Source organism: Pelmatolapia mariae, linkage group LG15, assembly GCF_036321145.2.
Source record: "Pelmatolapia mariae isolate MD_Pm_ZW linkage group LG15, Pm_UMD_F_2, whole genome shotgun sequence".
Lineage (NCBI taxonomy): Eukaryota > Metazoa > Chordata > Actinopteri > Cichliformes > Cichlidae > Pelmatolapia > Pelmatolapia mariae.
Window position 1 is genome coordinate 33,711,883 of NC_086240.1, and position 16,651 is coordinate 33,728,533.

Below are 16,651 nucleotides of genomic sequence, written 5' to 3' on the forward strand. Positions count from 1 at the left end.
GAATCACCACGGGACCACAGTGCTGGGATTTTGTATATAGTTGTGTGTTTTTCACCTCCTGTAAATAAATCCACTGTCCTTCACTAAGAGTCTCGCGTTTGGGCCCTACTTTCACTGCCACTCCACGGTCTGGCATCGCAGCCCTTGACAGAAAATCGCTTTACAGAAAAAGCTGACATAAAATGAGTTGACATAAAGTGCTCTTATAAGCGCAGATTGATGTTACACTCAGCCAATAAAGGCCACCACATCCTCCCAAATTTGTCTCTAGTGCCAACTGTATTTAGTCGAAGCTTTTTCAGTTGTAGAACAGACATCTCGTTGAGCCAGTGTTCAAAACTTGGTTGGGTAGCTGACTTCCAAGTCAGTAGGATGAGTTTATTTGCCACCTCTATCCCAAGGTGCACAGCCATCTGAACATAGAGCGCCAGCTGACGTGACTCTGAGGAGTATCTAAATATTGCCAGATTTTGACTTGGAGCAATGTTACAGAAAAATGATCCAGAAAACCACTGAAACACTGCAGACCAGAATGCGGTTAAGAGTGGGGCAAAACCAGAATAGGTGGGCAAAAGACCCCTCAGCCAATTGGCTTCTGTCACATACAAAGGATATTGAGGGAAATATGTGATTCAGGAAAACTGATTTGAGGGCTCCTGAATCTGTGGATCACAGTGCGTTATGATTCATGGCAGGACACTGATACTGTGTCAATGAGTGGATCACAACATGGATATATTAAAGCTTACATTATCAAGCCTCCTCGCAGAGTCATATCTCGGTGAGGAGGCCAGCAATTAACTAGAGGAGTAGGCTAAAATATGCCTAAAGGCATCCTGTAGAAGGCAGTCATACTACGCTAATAGTGCTGTGGTATGTGGAAACATCTTTCAAGGTCATACTGCATTACGGAGCAGAAACTTTGAATGGTCTGTTGTGGGTGGAACACTGTAGTATTAGAAAACCTGCTTGTGAAACCTGCTAGGACAAATATACATTAAACATATCTCACCTCACACTTATCCACCACTGGGTGTCGGACACAGTCTGAGCTATTACCCACTGTAACAGCTTTCTGGCTCTCATTGTCACCTGTGCCTTCCTCTGAATGTGTTCGGCTTTGGTTGCCACGATGATTATTGCTTGGAAGCTGTGCAGATGGGCTCCTAGGTGGACGGCTAAGCTCTCGGCGCAGCGCCCGGTTCTCTTCCTCCACGACCCGAACCCGCAACTCTAAGGCCTGCCGTTCACCGGCTCCGCCCACCGGGGTTGATGACAGGGCTTCCAATGGAGAAAGAGGGAGGGGCTTCACTGTGGAATTATAACAGGGAGAAACTGATTTAACATGATTAAGAACATCAGCGTCAGTGGCCAGTATATATGAAGTTCAACACTATGGACTGGTCAGTGTGGGTTTTTCTATACAGAAAAACCACTGATATGAAACCTCACTGCACAAAAACAAATCTAAACTGAGGCAGGTAAGTAGCTTGTCCAAAAAGAGGTGCGTCAAGTGTATAAGGCTAGAGCTACAGCTATTATTTATTCCTATCCATGGCTCATACCCATGGCTCCACCATGGACATATCTTATTAATCTGGAATGGTACAACAGAAACATATAGTGCTGAGCCGCGTAGTGCCGTTTTAGGCTTGATTTAGGAGTGGTACGACCATCTTCATTCTTCAGCACAACCTGAACTTTGTCGGAAAACTTTCTTTCATTTCTGAGGATTTTTTATTAGTCTGTGTGGCCAGTACCATTCTCTATGCTGTTGCTCGCTGGAGCAGCAGGTTGAGGGTCACAGATGCCAACAGACTCAATACACTGAACCTCAAGGCCAGTAATGCTGTGGGGATGGAGCTCCCTTAAGGTGGTGTCGGAGAGGCCAAGACAAGGACAACGCTGGACAATACCTCCCACCTACTCCATTACCTGGTGGCCAGTCACAGGAGCATGCTCAGTGAGAGACTGAGATTACCCATAATGCACCACTAAACAACACAGGAAATCATTTCTCGCTGTGGCCATCTCCTTGTACAACTCCTCCATCTAATGTACAGTACATAGTAGTGGTGCAACGGATCTTGGTTGATCCGTAATCCGAACTGATCCCACTCCACGGTTCGGCACGCACGTGATCCGAAGATTCGAAAAAGAAGAAAAAAAAGTATGTGTATATTGCCGTGGTGGGTCTGTCAAGCGATAGTTATGGCCAGCGCAAGGGGTTTAAACTATGATGAACGTGCTTGAGCCACGGTATGATATCCCGTTGCGCGTCCACTTTAGTGGCAAGATCGTTCCAAGCATTTATGAGCAGGAAAAGATTTAAGTTATGGTTGAACTGTCCCAGCCATCTTCTGTTGCCCTAACTACTACAAATGGGTGGACCTCCAGGGCAACGGAAAGCTACGTGACCGTGACAGCTCAATATATCACAGTGGAGTGCAATATAATGAGCGGTATGTATTATTGTAGGGTCTACCTTACAATATAAAGCACCTTGAGGTGACTGTTGTTGTGATTTGGCGCTTTATAAATAAAATTGAATTGAATTGAGTGGTAGATACAAAGCCCTATGCTGCCCTATATTGTGCCATATATGTTTTTTTAATAATTGCGTGGAAGGAGTCTAGAGTTGAATGTTTTTAGCAGGCAAAAAATACTTCAATAAGTAAATAATTAAATGTTCAATTTTTGTCTTTTTTCTTTTTTTGCTGATCCGAAAATTGATCCGATCCGTGACTTAAAATCTTGATCCGATCTGAACCGTGAGATTTTTGATCTGTTGCACCACTAGTACATAGTGCAATAGCTGCACCCTTTTGCACATCCTCTACAGTGAAAATAACAAAGTTTTTCAGGTTAGAGTAAAATGTCGGTCATATATCTAGTCTTCACAAATAGTAACTATAACTATAACTAAGGGAGGATTCACGGTCACCTGATCCAGCTCTGCCTCCCATTCTACTTTTAAATATTCTAGGAAAAACAACAAAGCCCGCAATCCGAAGTGAAGTGAAGCGAATTTTTTAATGGGGGGGAGATGTCATAAAGTAATTTAGATAAGATGGGGCCTGATTATTTAAGCCCTTGTATGTGATTACAGTCACTGAAGACCAAACTGGTCACTCCTGGCCTCCCCGCTCTTACATGTGCCTGAATAAAGGACTTTCTCACTAACCGGCCCCAGACTGTAAGACTCGGCCCTCATCTCTCCTCTACTCGCACGCTGAGCACCGGCTCCCCACAGGGCTGTGTGCACAGCACTGACTTAGCCCCCTATATATCAATGGTGAGTGTATGGAGATGGTCCACACCTTCCAGTTTCTTGGTGTCCTCATCACCGCTGACACCTCATGTACAGACAACATCACAGCACTCATCAAGAAGGCCCAGGAGCGGCTGAGGGTCCTCAGGATGTACAAAACAGGACTCCAACCTACTGCTGACCTTCTACCGCTCATCCATTTAGAGCCTGCTGACATACTGCATCACAGTATGGTACGGCAGCTGCACTAAGGCGGATAGAGTGAGGCTTCAGAGAGTAGTCAAGGCAGCACAGAAGATCATCAGCTCCGCTCTCCCCTCCCAGATGGACATTTATTCCTCCCGCTGCCTCAGCAGAGCAATAAACATTATCAAGCAGCTCCCACCCTGGTTTTGACCTGTTCAACCTGCTTCCCTCGGGGAAGTGCAACAGGTGCATCAGCACAAAAACCGACAGACTCAAGAATAGTTTCTTCCCAAAAGCCATAACCACCCTGAACTCACACATGCACTGACAACACAGTTCCAACCTTTAATCCAAGGACTTCCCTCTATACACACACTACACAACTACCATCACCACTGTGCAATACTTAATTTACATGCAATAACCCACATTGTAAATATATAATATTTTTTCCCCAATTTGTATATTTATACATTTTATATTTTTGAATACTGTTCATATGTATTTAGTGCTGCAGAAACTGCCCCCCCTTTCCCCACATGTCTGCACTGAGTAGGAGATCCTCTTTATCTCATTGTACATCTGTATAGTAACAGTAAAAGGCATTTGACTTCTAATATGATTAACTTCCCAGAATGGAATTGTAAAGGAATTAAATACTTGGAACATATATTTGAAGGAACAGACTTTATTCCATCTCACAAAACAGATATACAGTATGCGATTAACAAGATTAGATTTTTAGAATAACAACAAATTAAATCTATAGTAAAAAAGACATTTAAACCTAATAAAGTTGAATTACAAACACCATCAAGTGTGGTACAATTCCTTCGCAAAACCACCAAATTACTGACTAAAATATACAGAACACTATCCAAATTAGATGAATCAATATCCGTTCCTATTGCAAAATAGGAGGGGATATTAGTCAGCTTAGGATATCATTCAGCTTAGACCAAAACGTCTGGTCTCAGATTTGCTTAAAAACCTTTAAAAATTGATTAGAAATCTATTTATTTTAAAAACTTTTTGGGGGCTTCTTTACAGTTTACTTTATTTCTATGGTGTGTTACATTTTCCTTTTAAATTGCTTACCACTACTTGTTTTGTCTTATTACATTTTGCTTATCAGCTTAAGAGTCATCTGTGAAGAATTGTACCAACCTGCATAAAAGTGTCTTTACAAATAAGCATTGATGTATGTAAGACATTTTAAAGAGCCACATCACTGCTGGATTCATGCTTTGTTCACAAACCAGTTCAAATGGGATCAGTCCAAGGATCATAGCTTCAAAATGTATAAATGCATTGCTTTGGCAATATTATGAATACGATCAAGCCAATAAAACTATTAAAATGAACTGAACTGAGAGGTAGTGATAGAGTCAAAATGTAAAACTGAATTTGAGCCAGTAGTAGCACATCGGTCCTGTCTCACACATCCAGGCTTAACCTGCAGCCAGGCCCTGTCACAGCTTATCACACTCCCAGGAACTGCATCCCACCACCAGGAATTACTGCCAAATCTAATAATTACTTTGCAGACCTTGGTGACTATTCCATTATGGGAGTGTATACACATATATGCTCTCCAGTGACTGTGACCCCAAGTCAAAATTTCCAATTTAATCATAATTAATAGTGGCACTACTGCAGCATTTCAATCCTGTGAGTCAAAGTGATTAAAATGGCTCCAGGAACTTTTGGACATTATTGTCTGGAGGAAGTAATCAACTTTAGACAGGCCTCAGTAATTCATTAACATACCACCTCAGGAAGAAAGTTGGGAGAGAAAGGTCACTTTGTCTACAGGAAATTTGTATCTTCACACTTTCTGGGACAAGCCTCGGGCTTTAATATTAAGGCATGACATGCACTGAAAAGTATGACAGTACTGTTCCTTATTTTAATCCCAGCAACCTAAACTTTTATCTTTACTATGGATGGCTGTAGCTCAGGGGGTAGAGCAGGTTGGTGGTTTGATCCCTGGCTGCTCCAGTCTTCATGCCAAATATCCTTGGGCAAGACACTAACCTAGAGTTGCCCTCTGATGCATTAAATGTGTGTGACTGTTCGATAGAAAAAATACAGAAACACTGCTTGTATAAATGGGCGAATGAGGCAAGTTGTATAAAAGCAATTTAAGTGCTCAGATTAGAAAAGGACCAAATGAGAACCAGTCCAGCATTTTGTTAACATTTAATCAGCTCAACCCCATTTTTCAAAATAGGTAATATTTATCTGTAATATTTAAAAACTTAACGATGTGTTAAATTTAGAAAAGAATAAAGTCAAAAATAAAATGTTAAAAATAACCTTTTATCATTTTGGAAACAATGCTCTTTTTGAATTTTAAAACAGTTAGGACAAGACAAAGTTTCCCAGTCTTGCATCACTTGTTTTTAGAAGTTTTTTTTTTGTTTTTTTTTTAATCCTGTCCTGTCTGGTAGCTTTTGCAATCAGAATTATGATCTGAATGTGATAATGTACCAAACACAGTTTGCTTTTCCAAGAAGAACTCTATAGGCTCTTCTTGTTCTTGTTTTATGTGTTTATGTATTCATTTCTATTAGTGTTTCTATTATTGTTAGACTGTTTCAAAACGGTCAAAAAACCCCACAGAAACCTAAATAATTTAAAGCCATAAAAGTTGCAAATAACTTTGCCAATACTTATTGTCCTTACCTTGAAAGCTCCCGACTGACAGGTAAAGCCACGTAAGTGCTGGGATGAAGAGCAGGGCGAGGGAGGCCACCAGGAACTTCCGGCGCCCGCGACACATTCCCAGCATCCTCTGGACCAAAGCAGATAGAAAGAGAGGTAAAGTGACCTCTATGTGGGTAGGAGCTGCTGTCCAGGCTGAGTCATAGCACTGAGGGAGAGGAGAGACCAGGACAAAAAAAAAAAAAGAGGTTAGAGAAGAAGCACACATTTCACAGTCTACATAGATTGACTATTATAATGATTATTTTTCATTCCTGACGCTGATGATGTTTAAGCAGGTTTACTCATTCAGCTTCAGAAGAAGGTGACATACCTGACAACTAAGGGATTTCTAGATAGCATGGCCTCTTGGAGAAGATAGGACACCCTAAAAGCCATGCAATCTGCTCTGTTAGAATTTCATCCAAGTGTGTATGATACACAAATGCCACTTGGTGGAGATGTAATATCTGCATACTAAATTTTAAATGAGCGAAGAACGGGTGGTGGCCTGTCAATTTCCTCTTTACATGCTGTGACGTTTACTTACAGCACCAAAGCTATATTGTGTAGGATGAGGAACAGGTTAAAATCTGGATTAGAATACCCAACCTGTTCCCAAGCAAACAAATGGTTCTGACCAAGCCTGCAGTATATGACTGCTCCTGTTAGGAAGCACAGGTTGTGCAAGTGGCTAACATTTCTACTTTCAATTCAGTTTGGTTCAATTCAATTTATAGCACTACATAATAAAGTGAAAACCGCATCCATTTATTGTATACAATTGCAAATGTCAGATCCAAACATTTAGCTGTTTAGCTGAATATTTTTTGAAAGACTTTTTGACAAAAAACAACAACAACAAAAACAAACATAAAACAAGTTAAAATAAAAAACATCAGACAAAATTATCCAGTCAAACTGTTCATCTAAAACTTAAATTACACCTTCAGAATGAAGTCTGACAATTTTCATGTTATTAAATATCACATAACACATCAGGCAGTCACACACTGTGTGGCTTTATGACCTAAAGCAATTTACCAGTCTGTCCATAACGAACATCATGTTCAAACATAAGTGTCCATAAGTGCACGTGGCATCAGGACTTGGCTTCATCAGGTGATGGCCACCAGCTCGCACTGGAACTGTTCGGAGAAGAGTTTGAAGCGATGGGAATGAGAATCAGCACCTCCAAATCTGAGGCCATTGTCCTCAGCCGGAAGAGGGCGGAGTGCCTGCTCTGGGTCAGGGACAAGTTCCTGCCCCAAGTGGAGAAGTTTATGTATCTTGGAGTCTTTTTCACAAGTGACAGGAGAAGGGAGCAGGATATTGATAGACGGTGTGGTCCTGCGGCTGCAGTAAGTCATATGCTGTACCGGTCCATCGTGGTGAAAAGGAGAGAGCTGGGTGTAAAAGCAAAGCTCTCAGTTTACCGGTCGATCCTCTTCCCTACCCTCACCTATTGTTACAAGCTGTGGGTAGTGAACAAAGGAACGAGACTGTGGACACAAGCGGCAGAAGTGGTCTTTCTCCGAAGGGTGGCTGGTCTCTCCCTTAGAGATAGGGTCAGAAGTTTAGCCATCCATGAGGGGCTCTGAGTAGAGGCGCTGCTCCTCCACATCGAAAGGAGTCAGTTGAGGGGGTTCGGGCATCTGATAAGGGTGCCTCCAGGGCGGCTCCTGGGTGAGGTGTTCTGGGCATGTCCAACTGGGAGGAGGCCCCAGGGCAGACCCAGGACACGCAGGAGGCATGGGAATGCCTTTGTGTTCCCCCGGACAAGCTGGAGGAGGTGGCTGGGAAGAGGGAGACTGGGTTTCTCTGCTTAGGCTGCTGGCCCCAAGACCCGGCCCAGATAAGCGGAAGAAGATGGATGGATGGTAATTTGACATATTTTAGTTTGATGTAGAGCACAGAGGTTAGAAGTACAATTATATAATATTAGTTGAAATCCTTTTTCCATTATAACTACATTTGTAGTTAGGGAAGCAATATAGTATCATAGTGTCACCCAGTAAAACGATGTAAAGCAGGCAGAGTTTGAAATGAAAAGTATTACCAAATCTCTGGGGGTTTTTTGTCCCTTTTTTTTTTAACATATAGCCTGGGCAATGTAAAGAGTGCAGAGTAAAGTGGAGTTGAAATAGGCTGGGGAGACTTAACCAAGTGTCTCCACAAAATTCTGACAGGCAGGCTATGAATCATTTTATTACGTCCTCAGCATTTGACCCTTGTGTGATAATAACTCCACTAGATCCTGTAATTTACATTACAAATGCTACACTGAAGAAATTTATTACCACATCCAAGTCAGATGTCAGAGGACAGAGTGAACAAATCCAGCTATGCAGGGATCAGAATCAGAATCAGAACACTTTAATAATCCATAAGGAAATTATGTGGGGGGAAAAGAAGGCAGAAAAAAAAAGCACTGTTTTGAAAAAGCAGGAACACAACACTGGAGAAGGAAAATAGTATACCTCTGTATTTTCCTTCACTTACTAAGAAATGAACAGTGTCTCATTTTTATGATGGTTTCATTTTGACAGCGAGAGAGAGAATATCAACTAAAAATCCAGAAAAAAACTATTGGTTTGCATATAGTAGAGTGAAATAAGTATTTGATCCCCTACAAGAAAACTGTGGCTCCAAAGGTTGGCTGTCTCCATGTGGCACACAAATTATAATCAATTAAAACACACCTGCCCACAGAATCGGTTTCTTCCATTCCCACCTCTCCACAACCATGGGCAAGACAAAAGGGGTGTCAAAGCAAGACTGTAGAGCTGTACGAGGCTGAAATGGGCTAGAAGACCATCAGCAAGAAGCTCTGTGAAAATATGACAACTGTTGGTACAGTGGAACAAATATGAAATAACCATCAATCACCACTGGTCTGGAGCTCCATGCAACATCTTGTTCATGGGGTGAGAATAATCTTGAGAAATGTGGTGGATCAGCTCAAAACTACACAAAAGACGCTTGGCAATGATCTGAAACCAGCTGGGTCCACAGTCACCAAGAACATCTTTGATAACATGTTATAATCTTTTGGATCATCTTGTAGGAACCACAAGGTCCCCCTGGATCAAGAAGGTGCATAAACAGGCCAAATTTAAGTTTTCCAGTGAACATTAGAATGATTAAGAGAAGGCTTGGGAGAACGTGCTGTGGTCAGATCAAACCAAATCAAACCAGATCTGCACTTAGCAAATCCATGGATTCAGTGCCTTGTACAATAAGACCTCCCTGGGTTGAATTTCCCTAGCAGAGCATTGCAAAGAAACGATTAATGTCATTAACATTTTTAGTTTTTTCTTGTTGTGGCTAATTGATTATATGCAGCACTGACAGATAGACATGGCATAGATAAAGTCAGTGCTTGAGAACCTGGGTTTTGATTGATTGGCTCTTAAATTCTTTAATTCTGTTTGAAGACTAGTTTGCATTACTGCTACAATAAATGACATCTATTTCTTGTCATTATGGTTTATAGTAGAGATCTGCCAATTTCTCAATTTGTTGACTATTTCCTAAAAGATGTTTTTAGAGAAACTTTCTCCAACACTCTCCAGCAAAATTAAAAACAACTAATAAGATCACACACGCACAGTCCCCAAAATAGATCTTGCTCTTGAAATGTAATTGGGAATAAGCCTTGATGGGGAGTTTCTTACAGTATGAGAAACTGTGACATGTAAAACCTACTATTTTTTAAGGGTGGAGTTATCACATGACTCAGCATTGTCCACAGTCTATTTTATACTGTATACTTTTTGTACTTTGTTTTGAGAAAACAGAAAAAAAATAGAAAAAGCCTTTACACTATTATTGGAAAAAGTCATCCCGGGATCCAGCAAACAGCCCCAGACCATCACACTTTCTCCTCCATGTTTGACAGTTGATGTCACACACTGTAGAACCATCCTTTTACCTCGAAGGCGTACAAAGATTATGCGTGATGAACCAGAAATTTCAAAACTTGATTCATCACTCCATAACCTTCTTCCAGTCTTCAGTAGTCCATTGGTGTTGTTTCATGGTCCAGGCATGCCACTTTGCCTTATTCTGACGTCTTAGCGATGGCTTTCTTGCTGCAAGTCGTCCTGTCAAACCTGCAGCTCGAGGTCTTCTCTTCACAGTTGAAACTGAGATTTTCTTACTACAACCAATATTAAGTTGTGCTTAAAGCTGTTGTCTTGTGAGCCACCTATCACACAAGCTGTTAACTCTCAGAAACTTGTCCTCTGATTTAGTTGTGGCTTTGGGTGTGCCAGACCTCTTCCTGTCAGAGCCCAAAAGGTTGAATCTGTTCAACTGGACATAGCATTTTCAGTGGGAAAAAATGGTTCGCCACTTATCTAAGTGACTTCTTCAGTCTCAGCTGACTGTGGGTTTCCCCAACCTTATAAACAGTACCTTTGCACAGCGACTGAAACTAACCCAGTTAATGAACAATGGGCTGTGAGGTCAGTTTCTTGATCATTAATATGTAAAGTGTCATGACCATTGATCAACAACCACTGATCAAAGACCACTGATCATTGATCAATGGCCATGAGTATAATAAAATGAACAGAATCAACCTTTTGGGATTTACTTTCCTGGGTGATTGAGCATGCATCAAAACGTTTTTTTCCATATAGTGTTTTAGCTTGAAGTAACTTTGTCTGTTTCCTCTGTAAAGCTGTGTGATTTTAAACTTTATTTCCATTAATGGGGGTAAATATTATTATTTTGATTACCAAAGGGGTGTAGTGATATGAAGTATAAACCTAGCATATCGACATTAAGAGTCAGAACTGAAACTAACATTTGAAATCTGACTTTAAGAAGATGAACATGTCAAAATATAATATGCTGTAAACCCTCATATACTGTGTGAGCCTGGACATAGACATAATGCGTTGTCTCCAAACTCCACTGTTAATATGAAAAGTATAAGCACATATCACGAATCAAGAAGAAAATCTCCAAAAGTTGAATCTGTTTAATCGGAGATTTACTTTCCTGGATGATTGAGAATGCATCAAGACATCAAGAAGAAAAGAATTTCTTGTTTATTCAGTGAATGTTTTTGTTTAGTGTTGGCAGCCCAGAATGAGAAAATCAATGAAGCAGTGACCAGAAGAGGCTTGTTTGCTGATCCAACATACTTCCCTTTAAGAGGCAGCCTCCATGCTCATTTATAAAGACAAACAGGCATAATCTTGAAACATTATGCATTCTGGGACAAAAGGCGATATCGATTGTTGCCTGATTAGCTTAAGGTTTTTGACTCATTTACTGTTAACATCTGAATACCCAATCCTCAAAGGTGAATTTACTGACAAGATTTTGTGCAGAAGCACTTAATGAAACTGAAACATCCTCCTGATCTTATGCTCAGAAAATGATCCGAATCATAGCCAGGGGTTGTTCATGCATTTATACACACAGATGCGTGGTCATTCTAAAAATATTATATTTTTACCTTTGAATTAAGATATAAGAAAACAATAAATAATTTAAAAGTTTAGTTAATAACAGAGTTACAAAGCTAAAATATTGACCATTATTAAGATTATTTAATATGTGGTAACACTGCCTTCAAACTGATTATTTATACTGTATTTTTTTTCTCGTTTACTCACATTTTACATATTCCATTAATAATCAATTTATATGCCTACAGTCATGTCAAATTTATGCTACCACCGTTGTGTTTGTTTGTGGAAGTATTTGCTTATGGAGAGATGTTTTCCACCTGTGCAGCCCTCCAAAATCCCAACTTCACATTGCTCAGTGTAAATGACACTGTGCATTGGTGGAATGCCAATTAGTTGACAAGTGGCCTGGAACATGGAAGGGAGACCGAGGTCGTTTCGCAATATGCGTATGAGCGGCTAAGAAGTTTCAAATATTACTCTCTGTGTAACAAAATAAACTTTTAAGATATTTTATGGCAAGAATGTAGCTGTGTAAACTTCAAATATCTGCTATCAAGACATCACACATTTGCAAAAGTGCTCCAACATTTTTGGAGATTTAATTTAATTTAATAAGGTAAATCTTATTTATTTCAGTGTTTTATTTGTTCCTGAACAAATCGGTTTGGCAGTAATTAACTTACAAAGTACGGACTAGCGAGGACGTGAGTACGGACTTGCGTACTTGAGTATTGAGAAACAGCCAGAGTTTAGCAGGAGTGGGATTAACAAGAGGGGGAAAACAAACAAACAAACAACAACAACAACAAACAAAACTAAACAAAAAAAAAGAAAGATTAAACAAAAATTAAAAATGTAATGTATAAAGTAGAGGCAGTGGCTGCCGTGGACAGCTGTCATGGTTTTTAAAACAGCAGCTCTCTACATGTTGCACAATCATGTCGCTATAATTAAAAAGAGGGAGGACTCATAATCTTCACCAGCATCACCCTCAGAGGAAAACTTTTCTTTCTCCACTGTAGGCCCGCCCCAGAAGATGGACAAACCCAGCATTTCATGAACAGTGGGACAGCGAACTTTGCATTGTGTGATATTAGAAGTACTCACATCCTCAGCCAAGCTTAGAGGCTCTGGACTTTTACATAACAATGATATATTCACTCCTGTAGAAAGTTATACATTAAAAATATACATTATCCCCTCTGGGTACTCTGGTATGAATGATATTGATTTGCTATTGGCAAAACACAGTTGGGTAGAATTCCAGGTTAAAGTTTTTAGTTCAACATACAAGTGACAACTTATGACCTTTCACCAGCTTTTATTTAATGTCCTCTTCATGTAGCTGAATACATTCATTGTTAAAAGCAAAATCTGTGCAGATCTGAGATCAGCAGCATTCTTAAACACCAAACTTACTGTTTATGCTCATTGTATATTGATGACCTGACGTTTTGTCTTTAATTTTCTCAGTAAAACAGCTGCAGCATTCACTAACAGTACATAACATGGTACTTTAGCCTTTATACTTTATTCCATTAGTTACATCTGGAGTTATTGCAAATTTACTCCAACATTAAATTAAGTGTATTCTGCATTAAGAGTGAACATACAGGATGATTTGTCTGCTGTCACTGGATGGTGCTGAGGTCTGAATTTGAGGGGAGCTCCTGTAATCACAGTGAGAAAAGAATCATTACAAAGTATCAAATGTGAAGTTTATCTCTGAAATCTGAAATAAAGCTGATCCTTCCTTGTCCTCACACACCCGTATGTACGGGTAGCATATGGTAACAGTGATTTCTTTAGTCAAGGTAAATTCATTCATGTGCACGGATTAGCTAACGAGCACAGCTTTACCCAAAAGCCAACTGTAAGCTTAGCTAGCTAGCTAAGGACTTTACTGATTAGTTTACAAACACACATTTAACTTACCAAAAAAGTGCAGCAGGACCTCAGGTCCTTCTGTTGATTACTGCAGAACATCTCATGCTGTCAGTATGACACAGTCAGTCATGGTTTTGTAAAGTAAACGCCTCTCAGCAGCCATGGATTCATCTGCCATTCTCGAACAGAGATAGGCAAGTTTCTCCGTGAATGGAGCTGTTTTTCAGAGCTGTTACGATGACCCAATTGAACAGTATTATGGTTGTAATTAGAATCAGTTCTGAGAAGGGAGACCCCTTGAACACGAATCAGCATGACACGAACTACTAATAATGGCTGAAAGCACATCCTTGGAAAAAATTATCTGAGGAGAATTTTTGTTTTTGTTTTACCCCAGTCCCACCTTCTAAAATGGAGGAGGCGGGGTTTGTGACTTATACTGTAGCCAGACACCAGGGGGCGATAGAGACTTTTTGGCTTCATTTGGGGAGCTGTTAGGTCATTGGTTAGAACTTGGATCTTCTTCACGGTAACTGGTTGCGCTGCATATTTCTGACACTGCCCACATCTGACAAAACGTGCAGGTAGACGGTCAGTCAGCACCTGCCCACGGACTACCAAGCCCATGCTACCATTCAACGGGCTTTCCCCCACCATGACCGTATTCCTGCGTGCAACTGTTGCGGCTGAGCTAGGCAGCTGACGTACGGCTGTCTGTGTGCTCAGTGCCATCACCGGAGGACTGGGAAGGAAGAATTAGCATATCTGAAAACATGGCAAAGGAAAGGTTGTTGGCGTTGTTTTCGCAGCTTTCAGTAAGATTAAAAACACTTTTTAGGAGAGGGGACTGAACTTGAACCCTTTACCATCTCCTTCCAATATTTAAGACTGACTTAGAGGGAAATGGCCCAGTTTTTGTATGGGAGGACGGCACACAGTAAATCCGCTGCGCTGTACACATGCTTAATGACCGTATGGAAAAGGGCCTTATAGAAATGTAAGCACAAGGACTTTAAAGGTTATAACAAGCGAAACAGATCGTGGCATAAATAAGAGGGTTGTTAACGTGACCGTGATAGTCACTGGTGAATAATGTCACACTCACCTGATGCAGAGAACCTCCAAATGCTGCTTTTATGAGCCCTCGATCAAATCAATACCCAGCACTGAACCCCGTGGCGCTTTTTAAAAAGAGAGCTGAGCCTGCAGCTCAGTCATAACGGTCCTTCTGGCGCAAAATAAGCCCGTGCTCCGTCGCTCACTCGCTCCATCAGGTTGGGATTTTCTCGGGATATTTATGTGGCCCAGCAGCCTCGGCTGTTAGCCCCGGCTACCAGCAACGACATCTGAGCCTTTCCGTTTGCTTCGGGCTAAATAAAGACTTAATCTCACACCGGTCTGTGCTGCGTCGAAAACACGGCAGCTCCAGTCTCATTAAAACAGCGCCGGCTTCGCATTTGTGAGAGCAGCAGGCAAGAGACGAACAGCCGCGACGGTCCGCAGCGGGAACACGGAGACCCGGTGTCGCTGCTCCGCTCAAGCTGGGCTACTTTCAAATCGCTCCGAGTTCCCAACACACTTTAAAATCCCCCAGTTAAGATATTCCAACATCGTCCGTGTCCTGGTTCTGTCTGAGTTTTCGGCCTCAGCATAGCATCTCTTTCTTCCTGACAGGCAGCCTACATCCAATCCCAGCGCCGGATTCTGGAAGTGTGGGAGGATACAAAGGAGTCGATCAAACGGATTGGAAGTCTTGGAATTGACTAACCCTACTGATGGGCTGAAGACCTCAGCAGCCCGATTAACACAATCGAAACACACAATTGAACTGAAGTACTTAGAAGAAAAAACAAAACAAAAGCTGAGGGTCAGTTTTGAGATTTTTGGGTTCATCACAGTTAGCATTGCTTGACCTACAGGCTCTCTGTCAGGTCAAGCAAGGCAAACAAGATTTGCCTTGTCATGTCTTCAAATACACCAAAGTCTCTCTCTGTCCTTCCATCTCCTTTCATCTCACAAAGCCTTCTGTCATTGGGATATTTCACCTATATTCATCTATCCTTCACATCAGTGCCATTTTGTGGCTGCAGCCAGTGATTGTCACTGGAACAACACTGGCTTTGGATCTCATTGGGAACTGGAGTTTGTCTCAGGCATGTCCATGTCCTCTAATGGCTGGACCCTTGGCCAGCAGCTTTTTCTAGTTGTTTGTACATGCGCAATGAGGATAAATCTCAGATCTGTGACAGGACTTATAGGTGATTAGCATCTGCCACTAGTTCTGCTCTGAGATCAGTTATGAGCCACACTTTGTGTGGAAACAGAGTTAGCATTAGCAAATGCATGATAAGTTTAACTAGCTGTTTTCCCAGCACCCTGCCTTCTTTTTTCAATAATATTTTTACACCCTCTTGAAGATATTGAAAGTTAACCATGTCACAAGCTGCTTAAGCCTTGTTTTTTTTAAAACATATATTTGAATATACTTTTATTAAAAAAATAAGATGTATGCCTGTTTTTCTGAGCTCATTAACGGCAGCACCCATATAGCACTGATGGGGACCTTTTTCCTACAGAATAATCATTTTCAGTTTTAATAATTTATAATAATAAGAAGAATTTAAGCCAACTGTCAGCATAAGAACTAGCATAAACCTGACCCACAGGTGTTTTTTGGATCACATATGTACTTTAATTTTATTGTCAGTTTTAATTTTATTTTGTTGTGTTATTATTAAAAACATTTATAATTACATATTTAAAAATATTAATTGTTCTGCTATACACGCCACATATTCATTGTATAAGACAAAATCAGTTACAAGCACTATTAGCATCACTGTTTTATGAATTTATTTACAGATTTCAATGACAACACATATTAGTACCACTGCACTAAACATTGTTTAGCAAAATGTATTTACAATAAAACAGTGTACACATAATGTCAACATGTTACCATTTGTTTTGAGATCAGCTACTTTAAATATATAATTTGTAACAATTTGAGTGTTATGAAAATAATTCAAAACAGAGCCCACAAAGACACAAAAAGGGGTAAAACACACAAAAACCTAACTGAAAGTAACATAGCAAATATCATTACCCCCCTCCCCTCCACGATACAGAGTTGTGGTATGACCTAATTTGTTGGTCTTTATATAGACTCTTA

General features: G+C 40.6%; 1 protein-coding gene across 2 annotated transcripts in view; it reads right to left on the reverse strand.

Moving 5' to 3' along the window:
- The window catches only part of large1 (LARGE xylosyl- and glucuronyltransferase 1), a 55,321-nt gene extending 40,146 nt beyond the window's left edge, over positions 1–15,175 (reverse strand). The window contains exons 1-3 of one of the 2 annotated variants that reach the window (XM_063494567.1): positions 14,585–15,175; positions 6,146–6,332; positions 1,013–1,311 (exon numbers count right to left, since the gene is read on the reverse strand). In XM_063494567.1, coding sequence (XP_063350637.1) covers positions 1,013–1,311; positions 6,146–6,251 — 405 coding nt within the window. In that variant the 5' untranslated portion in view covers positions 6,252–6,332; positions 14,585–15,175. The remainder of the gene's footprint in view (positions 1–1,012; positions 1,312–6,145; positions 6,333–14,584) is intronic. The other variant, XM_063494568.1, reaches the window with a different exon arrangement.
- Between the last annotated feature and the right edge of the window lie 1,476 nt (positions 15,176–16,651).